General features: G+C 41.0%; 1 protein-coding gene across 1 annotated transcript in view; it reads right to left on the bottom strand.

The window, feature by feature from the left end:
• Positions 1-7,414: 7,414 nt before the first annotated feature.
• stimate (STIM activating enhance) overlaps positions 7,415-15,294 on the bottom strand; it is a 141,741-nt gene continuing 133,861 nt past the window's right edge. Inside the window, exons 7-8 of the mRNA XM_060835268.1 lie at positions 10,109-10,258; positions 7,415-8,412 (exon numbers count right to left, since the gene is read on the bottom strand). Coding sequence (XP_060691251.1) covers positions 8,296-8,412; positions 10,109-10,258 — 267 coding nt within the window. The 3' untranslated portion in view covers positions 7,415-8,295. The remainder of the gene's footprint in view (positions 8,413-10,108; positions 10,259-15,294) is intronic.

The raw sequence follows: 15,294 nt of genomic DNA, 5'->3' as shown, positions 1-15,294 counted from the left end.
GAACAGGCAGGTTTCCTGACACAGTATGTAAATAGGTCAACAAGAGGTGAGGCCACATTGGATTTGGCACGGGGTAATGAACCTGGCCAGGTGTTAGATTTAGAGGTAGGTGAGCTCTGGTGAGAGTGACCGCAATTTGGTTATGTTTACTTTAGCAATGGAAAGGGATAGGTATACAACGAAGGGCAAGAGTTATAGCTGGGAAAAGGGCAACTATGATGTGATTAAGCATGATTTAGGATGCGTAGGATGGGGAAGGAAACTGCAGGGATGGGCACAACTGAAATGTGGAGCTTGTTCAAGGAACAGCTACTGAGCGACCTTGATAAGTACGTACCTGTCAGGCAGGGAGCAAGTGATTGGGCGAGGGAATGGTGGTTTACTAAAAAAGTTGAATCTCTTGCCAAGAGGAAGAAGTTAGCTTATGTTAGGATGAGATGTTAGGCTCAGTTAGGGTGCTTGAGAGTTACAGGTTAGCCAGGAAGGACCTAAAGAGAGAGCTAAGAGGAGCCAAGAAGGGTCATGAGATGTCGTTGGCAGGTACGACCAAGGAAAACCCTAAAGCTTTCTATAGATATGTCAAGGATAAAAGAATGACTGGAGTAAGTTTAGGTCAGTCAAGGAGTAGTGGGAAGTTGTGCTTGGAGTCCAAAGAAATAGGAGAGGCACTAAATTAATATTTTTCATCAGTATTCACACAGGAAAAAGACAATGTTGCCGAGGAGAATACTGAGATACAGGCTATTATAGACAATAGGTGCAGAAGTAGGCCATTCTGCCCTTCGAGCCTGCACCACCATTCAATATGATCATGGCTGATCATCCTTAATCAGTATCCTGTTCCTGCCTTATTTCCATAACCCATGATTCCACTGTCCTCGAGAGCTCTATCCAACTCTTTCTTAAATGAATCCAGAGACTGGGCCTCCACTGCCCTCTGGGGCAGAGCATTCCACACAGCCACCACTCTTTGGGCGAAGAAGTTTCTCCTCATCTCTGTCCTAAATGGTCTACCCCGTATTTTTAAGCTGTGTCCTCTGGTTTGGCACTCACCCATCAGTGGAAACATTTCCTGCCTCCAGAGTGTCCAATCCTTTAATAATCTTATATGTCTCAATCAGATCCCCTCTCAGTCTTCTAACCTCAAGGGTATACAAGCCCAGTCACTCCAGTCTTTCAGTGTAAGGTAATCCCTCCATTCCAGGAATTGACCTCATGAACCTCCGCTGCACTCCCTCAATAGCCAGAATCTCTTTCCTCAAATTTGGAGACCAGAGCTGCACACAATACTCCAGGTGTGGTCTCACCTGGGCCCTGTACAGCTGCAGAAGAACCTCTTTGCTTCTATACGCAATCCCTCTTGTTATGAAGGCCAGCATGCCATTAGCCTTCTTCACTACCTGCTGTACCTGCATGCTTACCTTCATTGACTAGTATACAAGAACACCCAGATCTCTTTGTACTGCCCCTTTACCTAAATTGATTCCATTTCAGTAGTAATCTGCCTTCCTGGTCTTGCCACCCAAATGGATAACCATACATTTATCCACATTAAACTGTATCTGTCATGCATCTGCCCACTTACCTAACCTGTCCAGGTCACCCTGCAACCTCCTAACATCCTCCTCACATTTCACCCTGCCACCCAGTTTAGTATCATCAGCAAATTTACTAATGTTATTACTAATACCATCATCTATATCATTAATATATATTGTAAAAAGCTGCGGTCCCAGCACTGATCCTGGAGGTACCCCACTGGTCACTGCCTGCCATTCCGAAATGGAGCCGTTTATCACTACTCTTTGTTTCCTATCAGCCAACCAACTTTCAATCCAAGTCAGTATTTTGCCCCCAATACCATGCACCCTAATTTTGCTCACTAACCTCTTTTGTGGGACTTTATCAAAGGCTTTCTGAAAGTCCAGGTACACTACATCTACTGGATCTCCCTCGTCCACCTTCAGAGTTGCATTCTCAAAAAATTCCAGAAGATTAGTCAAGCATGATTTCGCCTTCATAAATCCATGCTGACTCTGACCTATCCTGTTACTACTATCCAGATGTGTCGTAATTTCATCCATAATAACAGACTCCAGCATCTTTCTCACCACTGAGGTCAGACTAACTGGTCTATAATTTCCAATCTTTCTTAAAAAGTGGTACAACATTAGCCACCCTCCAATCCGCAGGAACTGATCCCGAATCTATTAGACTAGACGGGATTAAGGTTCATAAGGAGGAGGTGTTAGCAATTCTGGAAAGTGTGAAAATAGATAAGTCCCCTGGGCTGGATGGGATTTATCCTAGTATTCTCTGGGAAGCCAGGGTGGAGATTGCAGAGCCTTTGGCTTTGATCTTTATGTCGTCGTTGTCTACAGGAAAATTGCCAGAATGTTATCACCTTGTTTATGAAGGGGAGTAGAGACAACCCTGGTAATTATAAACCAGTGAGCCTTACTTCTGTGGATACGGGGAGAAGGTGAGGAGCAAGTGATTTAGAGTAGTCCTGAGAATTTTTTTTTCTCCTCAAAGATGCTAGACACATGGATCGCATGTACAGTGTGGTGGAGGCAGGAACTCTTGCAACATTTAAGAAACATCTGGATGAGTAGTTAAAATGCCAAGGACATAGTAAGCTATGGATCAAGAGCAAGTAAACAGGATTAGTATAGCTTGGTGTTTGTTGACTGGCATAGACATGGTGGGCCAAAGAACGCAATTCTATGCTGTATGTAGAAGCATAAAATATAAAGCAAGGGTGACTGTGGTGCAGTGGTAGCGTCCCTAAAAAAAATAAAAGCAGGGAAGTGACAGGACACTTTCCTTACCATCACAACATAACAAATAAAACAGGTTTTGTTCTCCTAGTGTTTAGCTCGAGGAAATTCAGTCTCATTCATTAATAGGTGTAAGTAATATATTGCAAAATACAGGATGATTGCCTTCCAAAACTCTGAGGACAGGTACATAATAGGGTTAGATACAAAATAAAGCTCCCTGTACATTGTACCCGTCAAACACTCCAAGGATGGGGTTAGATAGGCTGTCTAATGTACAGTATTAGATACAGATTAAGGAACCCTCTGCATCAAATCATTAAGACACCTCATTGCCACCTTTCCTATAGCACCTTCTGCGTTTGTTGGAGTCTGATTGTTAATTTTTGTGTTGCTTACTTGTTAATTGAGGACGATTCTAATGCAACTTCATTCATTCCCAACTGGATTGAAATCACACAAACACATCATGTCTTAAAATGAACAGAAGAAAAATTTGGTCTGGATTCAAAACCATGCTTAAAGTGAGGTGACCACCTATCTGATGGATCACAGGCAGATACTGTTGCTTTTCTACAAATTTCAGCATTTCCTGTACAATAAAATAGAGCATTTAAAAAGAGGCATCATGAATGCAAGTTTTGAAGTTTCCAAAACTTTAATATAAAGTGATATATAAAGTATATACATCATATACTCATTGCTGTACACATTGCAACATGGTGAACTTGACCCGGCCCGAAAGCAGCATTGTGAATGTACACATACCTTTCGCTGATTTGGTTGATGCAAGAATTGTTGTAACATTTAAACTACACTACAAAGGAGTGACAGAAGTAAAGATTGATTTTAATACATTGATAGTTACCAAAACATTATTGAAACACCTGAACTTAGTTTCACTGCAAATAAATTAAAGAATTAGAATGGCCTTTTTTAAGCATCTCATGTTACAAAATTAATTTGAGCTTAAACTTGAGGATATTTTATGAGAAAGCATATTTATGATATTCTTACTTGTGAAAATGAAACATAATTTAGGGATCAGAAGAAAAATGTTATTTCATTAATTAAATACACCACTGCAATCAGTGGTCAATAATAAGTACCCGAGTAAAAAGTGAAGTCTGCAGATGCTGGAGATCAGAGCTGAAAATGTGTTGCTGGTTAAAGCATAGCAGGTCAGGCAGCATCCAAGGAACAGGCAATTCGACGTTTCGGGCCAGAGCCCTTCATCGTTCCTGATGAAGGGCTCTGGCCCAAAACGTCGGATTTCCTGTTCCTTGGATACTGCCTGACCTGCTGTGCTTTAACCAGCAACACATTTTCAGCAATAATAAGTACCCATTTGGCTGAGAATGGATCTCAAGTGTTTTAATGATACATTTCTTCACAATCTGATCTTTGAAAAGAAACAATGATGAAAGGAATGAACACATCAGAATCAATCAGGCTGAAATGCCTGATCGAAACATTCAGTCTTCTAGGCTATCCATCCACTCTGTGTATATAATTGAGGGATGTTCCCAGGTATTGACAGTGCCTCAGTACAGGAGCATCTGATTCTATTCCCAATTAATGTGACCAGATGTATTTTCACTATTCTCTCAGATTCATTCAGGAAACATTTTTACAGACTTAAAGAAATTCCAGAGCAATGCCTCGGTCGCATTCTCCAGATTCATTGGGAGGACCATCACACAAAATTGCATGTCCTTTTTGAAGCCAAATCCATGACTACTCAGGCAAGTTCTTGCAAAAATATCCATGGAGTAATGGACATTGTCCATAAGTTGAAAAACATCTCCCCTACCAGGTTCTGTTTTCTCTCGACTCATCTGATCAGATAAGGCAACGGACAAGGGTCTTTTCCATAGGATGGGGGAGTTCAAAACTAGGGGGGTATATTTTTTAAGAAGAGAGGAACTTAAAAAGACATGAGGGGGAACTTACTCTTAACAGAGAGAATGGTTTGTGTGTGGAATGAACTGCTAGAGAAGGTGGTGGGTGCAGATAAAGTTACAACATTTAAAAGACATTTGGATAAGTTAATGAAAAGGAAAGCTTTGGAGGGATATGCACCTAGCGCAAGCAAGTTGGACTAGTTTAGTTTGGGAACATGGTCAGCATGTTACGGCAGGATCAAGAAAAAGCTTCAAAAACTCTCTGAACATTCTTGAGCCGTGGCAGTATTGACATCAGTGACCAAGAGGAGCTTGTTATCAATCATTCAAGCTGACAATAGCTTGTGTATCATGCTGCATCAGACTTTGAATGCCAGCAACCTAATAATGAGTCCCAGGAGTTGCAGAGAAGAAAGCAAACCTTGCATTCCAGATTCCATACTTTGTATGACATTCTGCCTCATGAACACAAAGATTTGCAGATCCATAATCTGCCTGTTCAGTCAAATGAAACATAGCAGAAATCTGTGACCCTGATTAGATCTCATCCTCAAATCAAGAGACCCCAGTCATACTTACTGACAACAATACCAGCTCTATCTCAGTGTCCCGGATACGAGACCCTGTTGCTACGCCAGCTTTATTCCAATATCCAGGACATAAGACATTGTAAAATACCTGATGTAGTGTTTTTGCCCTGGAAACTATTTTCCAGCTTCCAGAACAAAAACACTACATCATCAACTATTTTCCCATGCCTCTTACCTGTATGTTTTAGAACAAATTTCACCTAATATTTTAGACTGTAGTTTGAGAGTTAAATACAGCTTTAAATAATCAGAGCTTATACTTACAATAAATGACTCACATGTAGACATTCTCCAGTTTTGCATTTTGTCCAATAATAAAAAAGTGTTTTATGCCTTAAATTCATTTTAAAAAGAGTTCTGATTGCAACATTATTTTTTTCAGAACATGAGGCACTTTATCTGAAGCAGTGACTTACATTCAAATGAGAAAAAAACATTACTGCAAGCTAAAACCTCAGTTAAATTAGTTGCATTAATGTCACTATAAATGTAGGCAAATATGCTACAAATTTCATATAAACATTTTACATGAATGAACAATGAATAGGCATCTAAAAATTAGTATATCAAATGTCTAGTTTTCCAAATGATTAAATTAAGCAATTAAGCATTCGAGAAAACACCAGCAATAGATAGATGTAAACTGAATCCCTAATAAATGCATTAGGTTAAAATGTGTTGTTTAATTTAATAAATATCAGCATCAGTTTTACGCTAGCGAATCCAGCAAATTCATGAGTAAGAATTAGCCTGCAAGACATATTTAGTGATTGCGGAATAGAGAATGATTTTCAGCTCCTTAAGCCAATTTTATACAGGCTGAACAGAGAGGAAAAAAAATCATAATTGGGACTGTTCAACTAAAAATTACTAAACAGATCAGTAGCACTCATCTGAGTTCTCATACCAGCTGCATTTCTCCAAGACTAGAATCAGAAAAAAAATTGAAATGCTTCTAGTGAAATTCTTTTAAAATCATATTTTAATAGCACTGAACTTCCATGCCAGCAGTCTCTGTCTTATGCATTGCTTTAGGTGTAAATTTTGTTCCAAACAGTTTATTTCACTCCAAAAAAAATTCTTAGCATTCAATCTCCAAATTTATACTGACTTTGAAATCTTTAAAGGTAAATGTGTTAAGGTTTTTTTTTCATTTTAAGTGATTAAAACTAGTTTCAGCATTTGAAGCATGACATATTTCAAGCTAGTAATTGGGCTCATTTTAGAACAAAATACTATTTTCAATAATGAACTTCAGGGTTATTCAAACACAGAAAATGTAGGGGAAACTCAGATGTCTGGCAGCATCCGAAGAGACAGAAATAGAGTAAATGTTCAAGTCTGGAATGAATTCTTCAGAATCAACTCAAAAAGCTAGACTCAAAACTTTAACTCTTTCTCTCGCCACAGATGCTGCCAGACATACTGAGTATTGTCAGCATTGCATTTATTACAAATTTCCAGCATTCGAGGCATTTTGCCTTTATTCACAGTTATTGATTCTGACACGTTTCCTTTTTAGCTTATTGTTGTAAAAACAATGGCACATTTATCCCTGCTAATTTTTACAGAAATGAGAAGTTGATCTTTAAATTTATAAACAGATTAATGTTACATTTAAGTGGGAGGTCTCTTTACACTGTCTCCCATCAAATACTCCCAAGTCAGGTACAGCGTGGGGTTAGATACAGAGTAAAGCTCCCTTTCCACTGCCTCCATCAATTACTTCCAGGGCAGGTTCAAAACTGGGTGAAGATAGAGTAATGTTTGTAGTGCTCTAACAATATACCTCAAGTTAAAATTCGAAAGATTTGCAGCAGCCATGATTTATGTTTATTTTACACACAAATCATGCCACTATATATAATGGTGTGGAGGTACCAGTGTTGGACTGGGGTGGACAAAGTTAAAAATAACACAACACCAGGTTATAGACCAACAGGTCAATCTGGAAGCACTAGCTTTCGTAGCCTGATGAAGGAGCAGTGCTCCAAAAGCTAGCGCTTCCAAATAAACCTGTTAGACTATAACCCAATGTTGTGTGCTTTTTAACTATTTATAATGTTACAGTTGCCAAAATGTTTTGAAAGGTACAGTAAGAATATATTAAAACAAAACCTCAATAAACATTAATGCCATCAATTAATTAATTAATATTTGCCTGTCAGAGCCAGTATGGGTTAGAAACATCATTATGAAATAGTTTTAAATGGTTGAATGTTTTTGATCAGAACAGACAGGTAACATATACCTTCAATGCTCTGTTAGTGAGCTTTGTAAAGTCTCAAAAGAGATGACCTGGTTTTGAAATTGAATACTTTGTTGCTGTTGAGAATCATATCCCATTAAGAAACCATGCTGCAAAGTAGCATTCGTTTTGTCCCACAGGTAAATTTATAATAAATAAAGCATGTTTATCATGATTTGACTAGAAATGATGGAGAACAGGGAGACAGGCCCAGAGGAAACAGCCTGGACAAGTCACAAAAGAATGGAACAGGCCAACAGCTGCTTTGCCCTTTCTCAGTGTGGAATTTTCTGCTATTACAGTATTTTCAATTTAGTAATTGCTGAGATTTTTCATACCGATCAGATCTCCAACCTGTGACCATGCTGTGTCACAATTACAGCTGCTGGTTATGACCTTTGAAAGTTGAGGATTCACAGTTCTTGGGCATTGTATAAAACATAAAAACAGACTGACTGACAGATTTAATAACTTAAAACAAGGTAACAAAAGCCTGACTGGTGCTAAAAAAAATGTTTTGCAGCATCCAACAGTCCTGTACATTTTGCATTTGCAAACAATGGACAACTTTGATTAGGGAATGTTCGATATCAGTGCAAAGAGGAGAGTTGAGACCATAAAATTTACAATCACTGCAATCTCATCTTTTTGTTCATCTTTCATATCTTTGTGCCACTCCAATATTTTATGTAGCCCATTTTCATACTGAAGTTTGGAATAGGAAAAGATTTCACATGTTCCGTTAACTCTGAAAGACAGAGCACTATCCTGCGTCATACGGGGAGGCCCCCAAATCGCAGCTTCTTTTTAACAGGCTTTAAATTCATCAGTCTCCTCAGGTCCTCGTCACCTTCAGATTCATCCATCTCATCATCTGCTGAAATGAGGATCTGTAAACCAGTTTAATGGTGAAAACTGGAAAAATACAAGCAATACCTGCACAATCCATATATTATTAAAAACCAGCTTTCTACATTTTCTATTTGTATTCCACAGAGTTTAATAAATATTATTTTAAATATCTTAAGATCATAAAGTAGGATCATGATTAGGTGTATGGTCCCTTGATTCTGATCAACCATTCAACAAATTTACAACTGATTTGATATCGCCATCGTTTTTCTGACCAATCCCCATCATCTCTGATTAACTTAGGTCCAGAAATCTACACATTCTTAACTCAAAATCTAGTCAAAGCATAAAATCATACAACACCAAATTATAGTCCAACAGATTTATTTGGAAGCACTAGCTTTCAGAGCACAGTTGGTGCTTCTAAAGGGCTTTTGTCCGAAACGTCGATTTCGCTGCTCGTTGGATGCTGCCTGAACTGCTGTGCTCTTCCAGCACCACTAATCCAGAATCGTGCTTCCAAATAAACCTGTTGAATTACAGCTCCTCCAAATCATAGTCAAAGCATGAGTGCCTACAACACCATGTGATAGAAAAATCCAAAGCTTCAAAACCCTCAGAGACAGCATTTCTCATTACAGTCCAAAATGGACAATCCTCTTATCCTGAAACTATGTCCCAGAGATCCAGACCATACACCCAGAGGAGGCCCTTGGCCCATGAAACCAGCACTGACCAAAAAATCCATCAGCATCTATACTTGTCCCTCTTGCCAGCACCTGGCCCATAGCGTTGAAGGTTATGTCATTTCAAGTGCTCATCCACATTTATTTAAAAAAAAGGCAGTGCATCTCACATTCCCACCATCCTCTGGGTTAAAATTAATTTCCTCAAAACCCTTCACCTTAAAATTATGCCCCTTGTTACCAACCCTTCAACCAAGGGAAACAACTGTTTCCTATCAATCTTCCTCAATTGGGCAGGACTGACAAGGCAAGGGAGTACACAATGAGTGGTAGAACCCTGGGAAGCATCAAAGATCAGAGGGACTTTGGTGTGTATGTACACCAGTCCCTTAAGGTATCACAACAATTAGATAAAGTGCTTAAGAAGGTAGATGGTATAGCAGCTAGAATATTGTGTGCAGGGTGGGTGGACAGGCAAGAGTTTTTCCTCTTGGTGGGAGGGGAATCAATGACTGGGGACACAAATTTAGGAGGGGTAAGGAAGAGATTCACCCAGAAACAGGTGGAAACTTGGAACTCAATGACTATAATGGTGGTAGAGGCAGAAACCCTCAGAATGCCAAGGCATACAAGGCTAAGGGCTAAGTGCTAGGAAAAGTGATTACAGTAGTTAGGTTTTTTTATCCCCCACTGGTTCAGATTCAACAGGCCAAGGGGCTGTTTTCAGTACTGTACACTTCCTTACCTGATAACATGGCGAAAGCATAAGCAAATTGGAGAGTGGCAAACTGTGACACACTCCGATATCCGGATAGGAAATTAGGCAACAATTATTTTCAGAGATTCACAAACCAATGGTATTGTACAAACATAAGTTTCCACCTTTCCCTGGCCAGATGCCAATGTCCCACATGGGAAGAACTCCATACTTAAATAGAATGTTAAATAAGCATCACCTGTTCTTGATCAACTCCAGGTCTGTTTGAGTCATAAAATGACCTGAATTTTTAACTCTGACAATCCAGAGAGATTGGAGACCAGCACTTACCTCAGACTCAGACTCCTCGTGTGATGCTGCTCTTCTGTATCTGACCTTGTTGCTGCTTCTAGATTCGTCTTCTCCAACTTCTCCTTCCAGTTTAGCTTTAGTTTTGCCTTTTCTCATTAGAAAATTATCTACTACCCAAAACATTAATGCCTGTGAGAAATGAAAAAGCAGAACATGGAATAGAGTTAAGGGAGAACGTATGAACAGTAACGAGGTCATTTAGCCATTAGGGTGTTGTCCCACTTAATTCTATCATGGCTGAGCTGTGATCTAACTCCATACCCCTGCTTTACCCCACAACTCTTCCCATCGATGGTTAACAAAGTCTGTCATTTCAGTTTTGGAATTAGCAATCAACCCTTGAAGAGTAACCCATCTCCTGACTCCACCATGCCTGCACACAAGGTACACAACACAAGTCAGATGTGAGATGGAATACATCCCACTTGGCTGGATGAGGGGAGCTCCAACAACACTCAAGGGTTGACAACATCCAGTATAAAAAGTGTTGATTTATACCCCATCCAGCACCCTCAAGAGTCACTCCCTTCACCACTGTCAGACAGTGGCAGCAGTGTGCAATAATGCACTGCTGCATGTCATCAAGGCTTCTCCAGTAGCATCTTCTAAATCAATGACTTATACCATCTAGAAATACAAAATCAACAGATACATGGGAATATCATCACTTGCAAATTCCCCTCCAAACATTCACCATCTATCATGGAACCATACCAGTGTTCCCTCACTGACAGTGAACATAGTGCTGGAACTAGGCAAAAGCGAGAACTGCAGATACTGGAGATTAGAGTCGAGAGTGTGGTCTTGGAAAAGCACAGCAGGTCAGGCAGCATCCAGGAGCAGGAGAATCATTGTTTCTGAAGGGCTTTTGCCCAAAACGTTGATTCACAATCCTGGAACTCCCTCCCTAACAGCATTGTGTGGGTGCATACATCCCAAGATTCAAGGACAAACTCACTCCACCTTCTGCGAAGTAATTCAAGTTGGCAATTAATGCTGACCTAGTCAGTGACAGCATGAACAAATTTAACATCCTGTGTGTATGCAAATGATTCTCAATTTTACTATTGAATGGTCAAGCTCTAAGTTTTAAGACTGCCAGTCAGACCTCAACTCTCAAACTCGGAAAAATATTTTCTCCAATTCTGGTCTCAATGCCTTGAAACCTTTCATTAAATCAGCACTCAGTCTTCCCTAGATATATAATCTAGTTTATGTAACATCTCTTAGTAACTTAACCATTAGTCATGGTAGTATGCTGGTAAATCAAGCCTGCCAGTCCTTCCTATGAACATTCATCTTGCTGAAGCTATAATGCCCAGAACTGTTCACACTCAAGATACACAAAATGTCATTTAATCTTGCTATAGCACAACTTCTTACATATAATGGCATGCATTCCATTAGCCTCTTCTCTAACTGTTTATAACATCTTAATGATCATGCGTGCGTCCCTGTCCTAACCACCGCAAATTGTTTAGGATCCCAATATACAGCCAAACAGTTGCAGATGCTGGAAATCCAAAATTAGAACAGAAAATGCTCGAAATGTTTAGCAGGTCAGGTAGCAATGATTTTTAATTCCTTCATAGAATGCGGCCATTGTTGACTAGGTCAACATATATTTAATATCCCTTGGTGCCCTTGTGGTGAGCTATCTTACAGCTGGACTGTGCAAAAGATAGGCACACCTACAAGGCCATTAAGAAGGGAATTTCAGGATTCGGATCCAGGAACATTGATATATTTCCAGGCAGTAGTCATCTCAGGCTCAGAGGGGAACTTGTGAGTACTGTTTCATGCTTCTGCTGCTCTTGTCCTTCTAATTGGTAGAAGTTGCAGGTTTTCCATTACACTCCTGACTTGTGCCTTCTGGACAGGCATTGGGGAAACAAGAGTTAAGTTCCTCACCTCAAAATTCCTAGCTGTTGACCTTCTCTTGTGGGAACAGTATTGATATGCTCAATTTCTGCTCCGGGAAGCAAGAAAGGAGGTTGCTAAGCCGCTAATGAGGATATTTGCCTCCTCACTCTCCACAGGAGTCGTACCGGAGGATTGAAAGGAGGTGAATGTTGTTCCTCTTTTCAAGAAGGGTAATAGGGAAATCCCTGGCAATTACAGACCAGTCAGTCTTATGTCTGTGGTCAGCAAGGTTTTGGAAAGAATTCTGAGGGATAGGATTTATGATTATTTGGCAAAGCATGGTGTGATTAAAGGCAGTTAGCATGGCTTTGTGAGAGGCCTCACAAATCTTATTGAGTTCTTTGAGGGGGTGTCAAGACAGTTTGACGATGGCTGAGCAGTGGATGTGGTGCATATGGACTTCAGCAAGACATTTGATAAGGTTCCCCATGGTAAGTTCAATCATAAAGTCAGGAAGTATGGGATACAGGGAGATTTGGCTATCTGGATTCAGAATTGACTGGCTGACAGAAGGCACAGAGTAGTTGTAGATGGAAAGCATTCTGCCTGGAGGTCCGTGTTGAGTGGGGTCCCGCAGGGCTCTGTTCTTGGGTCTCTGCTCTTTGTAGTTTTTATAAATGACTTGGATGAGGAGGTTATGGGGTGGATTAGTAAATTTGCAGATGATACAAAGGTTGGAGGTGCCGTCGATAGTATAGAGGGCTACTGCAGGCTGCAGCGTGACATAGACAGGATGCAGAGCTGGGCTGAGAAATGGCAGATGGAGTTCAACCTGGATAAATGCAAAGTGATGCATTTTGGAAGGTCGAACTCGAATGTTGAATATAGGATTAAAGACAGGAATCGTGGCAGTGTGGAGGAACAGAGGGATCTGTGTGTGCAAGTGCATAGATCCCTCAAAGTTGCCACTCATAGAACATAGAACATAGAAGGATACAGCGCAGTACAGGCCCTTCGGCCCTCGATGTTGCGCCGACCGAATCCTACCTAACCTATACTAGCCCAATAACTTCCAAATGCCTATCCAGTGCCCGCTTAAATGACCATAAAGAAGGAGAGTTCACCACTGATACGGGCAGGGCATTCCATGAACTCACAACCCGCTGTGTGAAGAATCTACCCCTAACATCTGTCCTATACCTACCACCCCTTAATTTAAAGCTATGTCCCCTAGTAACACCTGACTCCATTAGCGGTAAAAGGTTCTTAGTATCTACCCTATCTAAACCCCTAATCATCTTATACACTTCTATCAGATCTCCCCTAAACCTTCTCTTCTCCAATGAGAACAGCCCCAAGTGCCTCAGCCTTTCCTCATAAGATTTTCCTACCATTCCAGGCAACATCCTGGTAAACCTCCTCTGCACTCGTTCTAAAGCTTCCACATCCTTCCTATAGTATGGCGACCAAAACTGCACACAATACTCCAGATGAGGCCGCACCAGAGTCTTATACAACTGCAACATGACCTCAGGACTCCGGAACTCAATTCCTCTGCCAATAAAGCCCAGTACACCATATGCCTTCCTCACAGCACTATTTACCTGGGTGGCAACTTTCAGAGATCTGTGTACATGGACACCAAGATCCCTCTGCTCATCCACACTACCAAGTAGCCTACCATTAGCCCAGTAATCCATCATCTTGTTATTCCTACCAAAGTGAACGACTTCGCACTTAGCTACATTGAATTCCATTTGCCACATTTCCGCCCAGCTCTGCAACTTATCTATATCCCGCTGTAACCTACCACTTCCTTCCTCACTATCCACAACTCCACCGACTTTTGTGTCATCCGCAAACTTGCTTACCCAGCTTTCAAGTCCTTCCTCTAGATCATTTATAAAGATAACAAAAAGCAATGGTCCCAAAACAGATCCTTGTGGTACACCGCTAGTAACTGCGCTCCAAGATGAACATAATCCATCAACTACTACCCTCTGTCTCCTTCCAGCCAGCCAATTCCTAATCCAAACCTCTAATGTATCCTCAATGCCATACCTCCGAAGTTTTAGCATTAGCCTACCATGGGGAACCTTATCGAACGCCTTACTAAAATCCATATACACAACATCTACTGCTTTACCCTCATCCACTTCCTTGGTCACCTTCTCAAAGAACTCAATAAGGTTTGTGAGGCACGACCTGCCCTTCACAAAACCATGCTGGCTATCCCTGATCACGTTATTCCTACCCAGATGTTCATAAATCTTATCCCTTACCATTCTCTCTAAGACTTTGCCCACCACTGAAGTCAGACTCACTGGCCTATAGTTGCTAGGGCTATCCCTACTCCCTTTCTTGAACAATGGGACCACATTCGCTATCCTCCAGTCCTCTGGTACTATTCCTGTTGACAACGACGACATAAAAATCCAGGCCAATGGCTCTGCTGTCTCCTCCCTAGCTTCCCATAGGATCCTGGGGTAAATGCCATCAGGCCCAGGAGACTTATCTATATTCATCCTTTCCAATATTCCCAAAACCTCTTCCCTGCATATTTCCAGGGCATCCATTCTAATTATTTGTGATTCCATATTCACATCAGCAACAGTGTCCTGTTCCTGAGTGAATACTGAGGAAAAGTACTGATTTAATGTCTCTCCAATCTCCTCCGCCTCCACACACAACTTCCCACTACTATCCTTGACTGGACCGATACCTACCCTAGTCATCCTTTTATTCTTGACATATCTATAGAAAGCCTTTGGGTTTTCCCTAATCCTACCAGCTAAAGACTTTTCATGTCCCCTTCTCGCTTCTCTTAGCTCCCTCTTTAGCTCCTTCCTGGCTACCTTATAACACTCAATCGCCCCTACTGAACCTTCACGCCTCATCTTTACATATGCCGCCTTCTTCCCTTTCACAAGGGACTCCAATTCCTTACTAAACCACGGCTGCCTCACAAGGCCCTTTACACCATGCCTGACTGGTACATACCTATCGAGGACACGCAGTAGCTGCTCCTTGAACACTCCCCACATCTCATTAGTGTTCTTCCCTTGAAGCCTGTGGATATGTCATGTGGATAGGGTTGTTAAGAAAGCATGTAGTGTTTTGGCTTTCATTAACAGGGGGATCAAGTTTAAGAGCTGCCAGGCTTTGCTGCAGCTCTACAAGTCCTTGGTGAGACCGCACTTGGAATATTGTGTCCAGTTCTGGTCTCCCTACTATAGAAAAGATACAGAGGCTTTGGAGAGGGTGCAAAGAAGGTTTTCCAAGATGCTGCCTGGACTGGAGGG

The sequence above is a fragment of the Hemiscyllium ocellatum genome, chromosome 14, assembly GCF_020745735.1.
Source record: "Hemiscyllium ocellatum isolate sHemOce1 chromosome 14, sHemOce1.pat.X.cur, whole genome shotgun sequence".
Classification (NCBI taxonomy): Eukaryota; Metazoa; Chordata; class Chondrichthyes; order Orectolobiformes; family Hemiscylliidae; genus Hemiscyllium; species Hemiscyllium ocellatum.
Note: the sequence above shows the minus strand (reverse complement) of the source record. Positions and strands in the feature narration are given on the sequence as shown.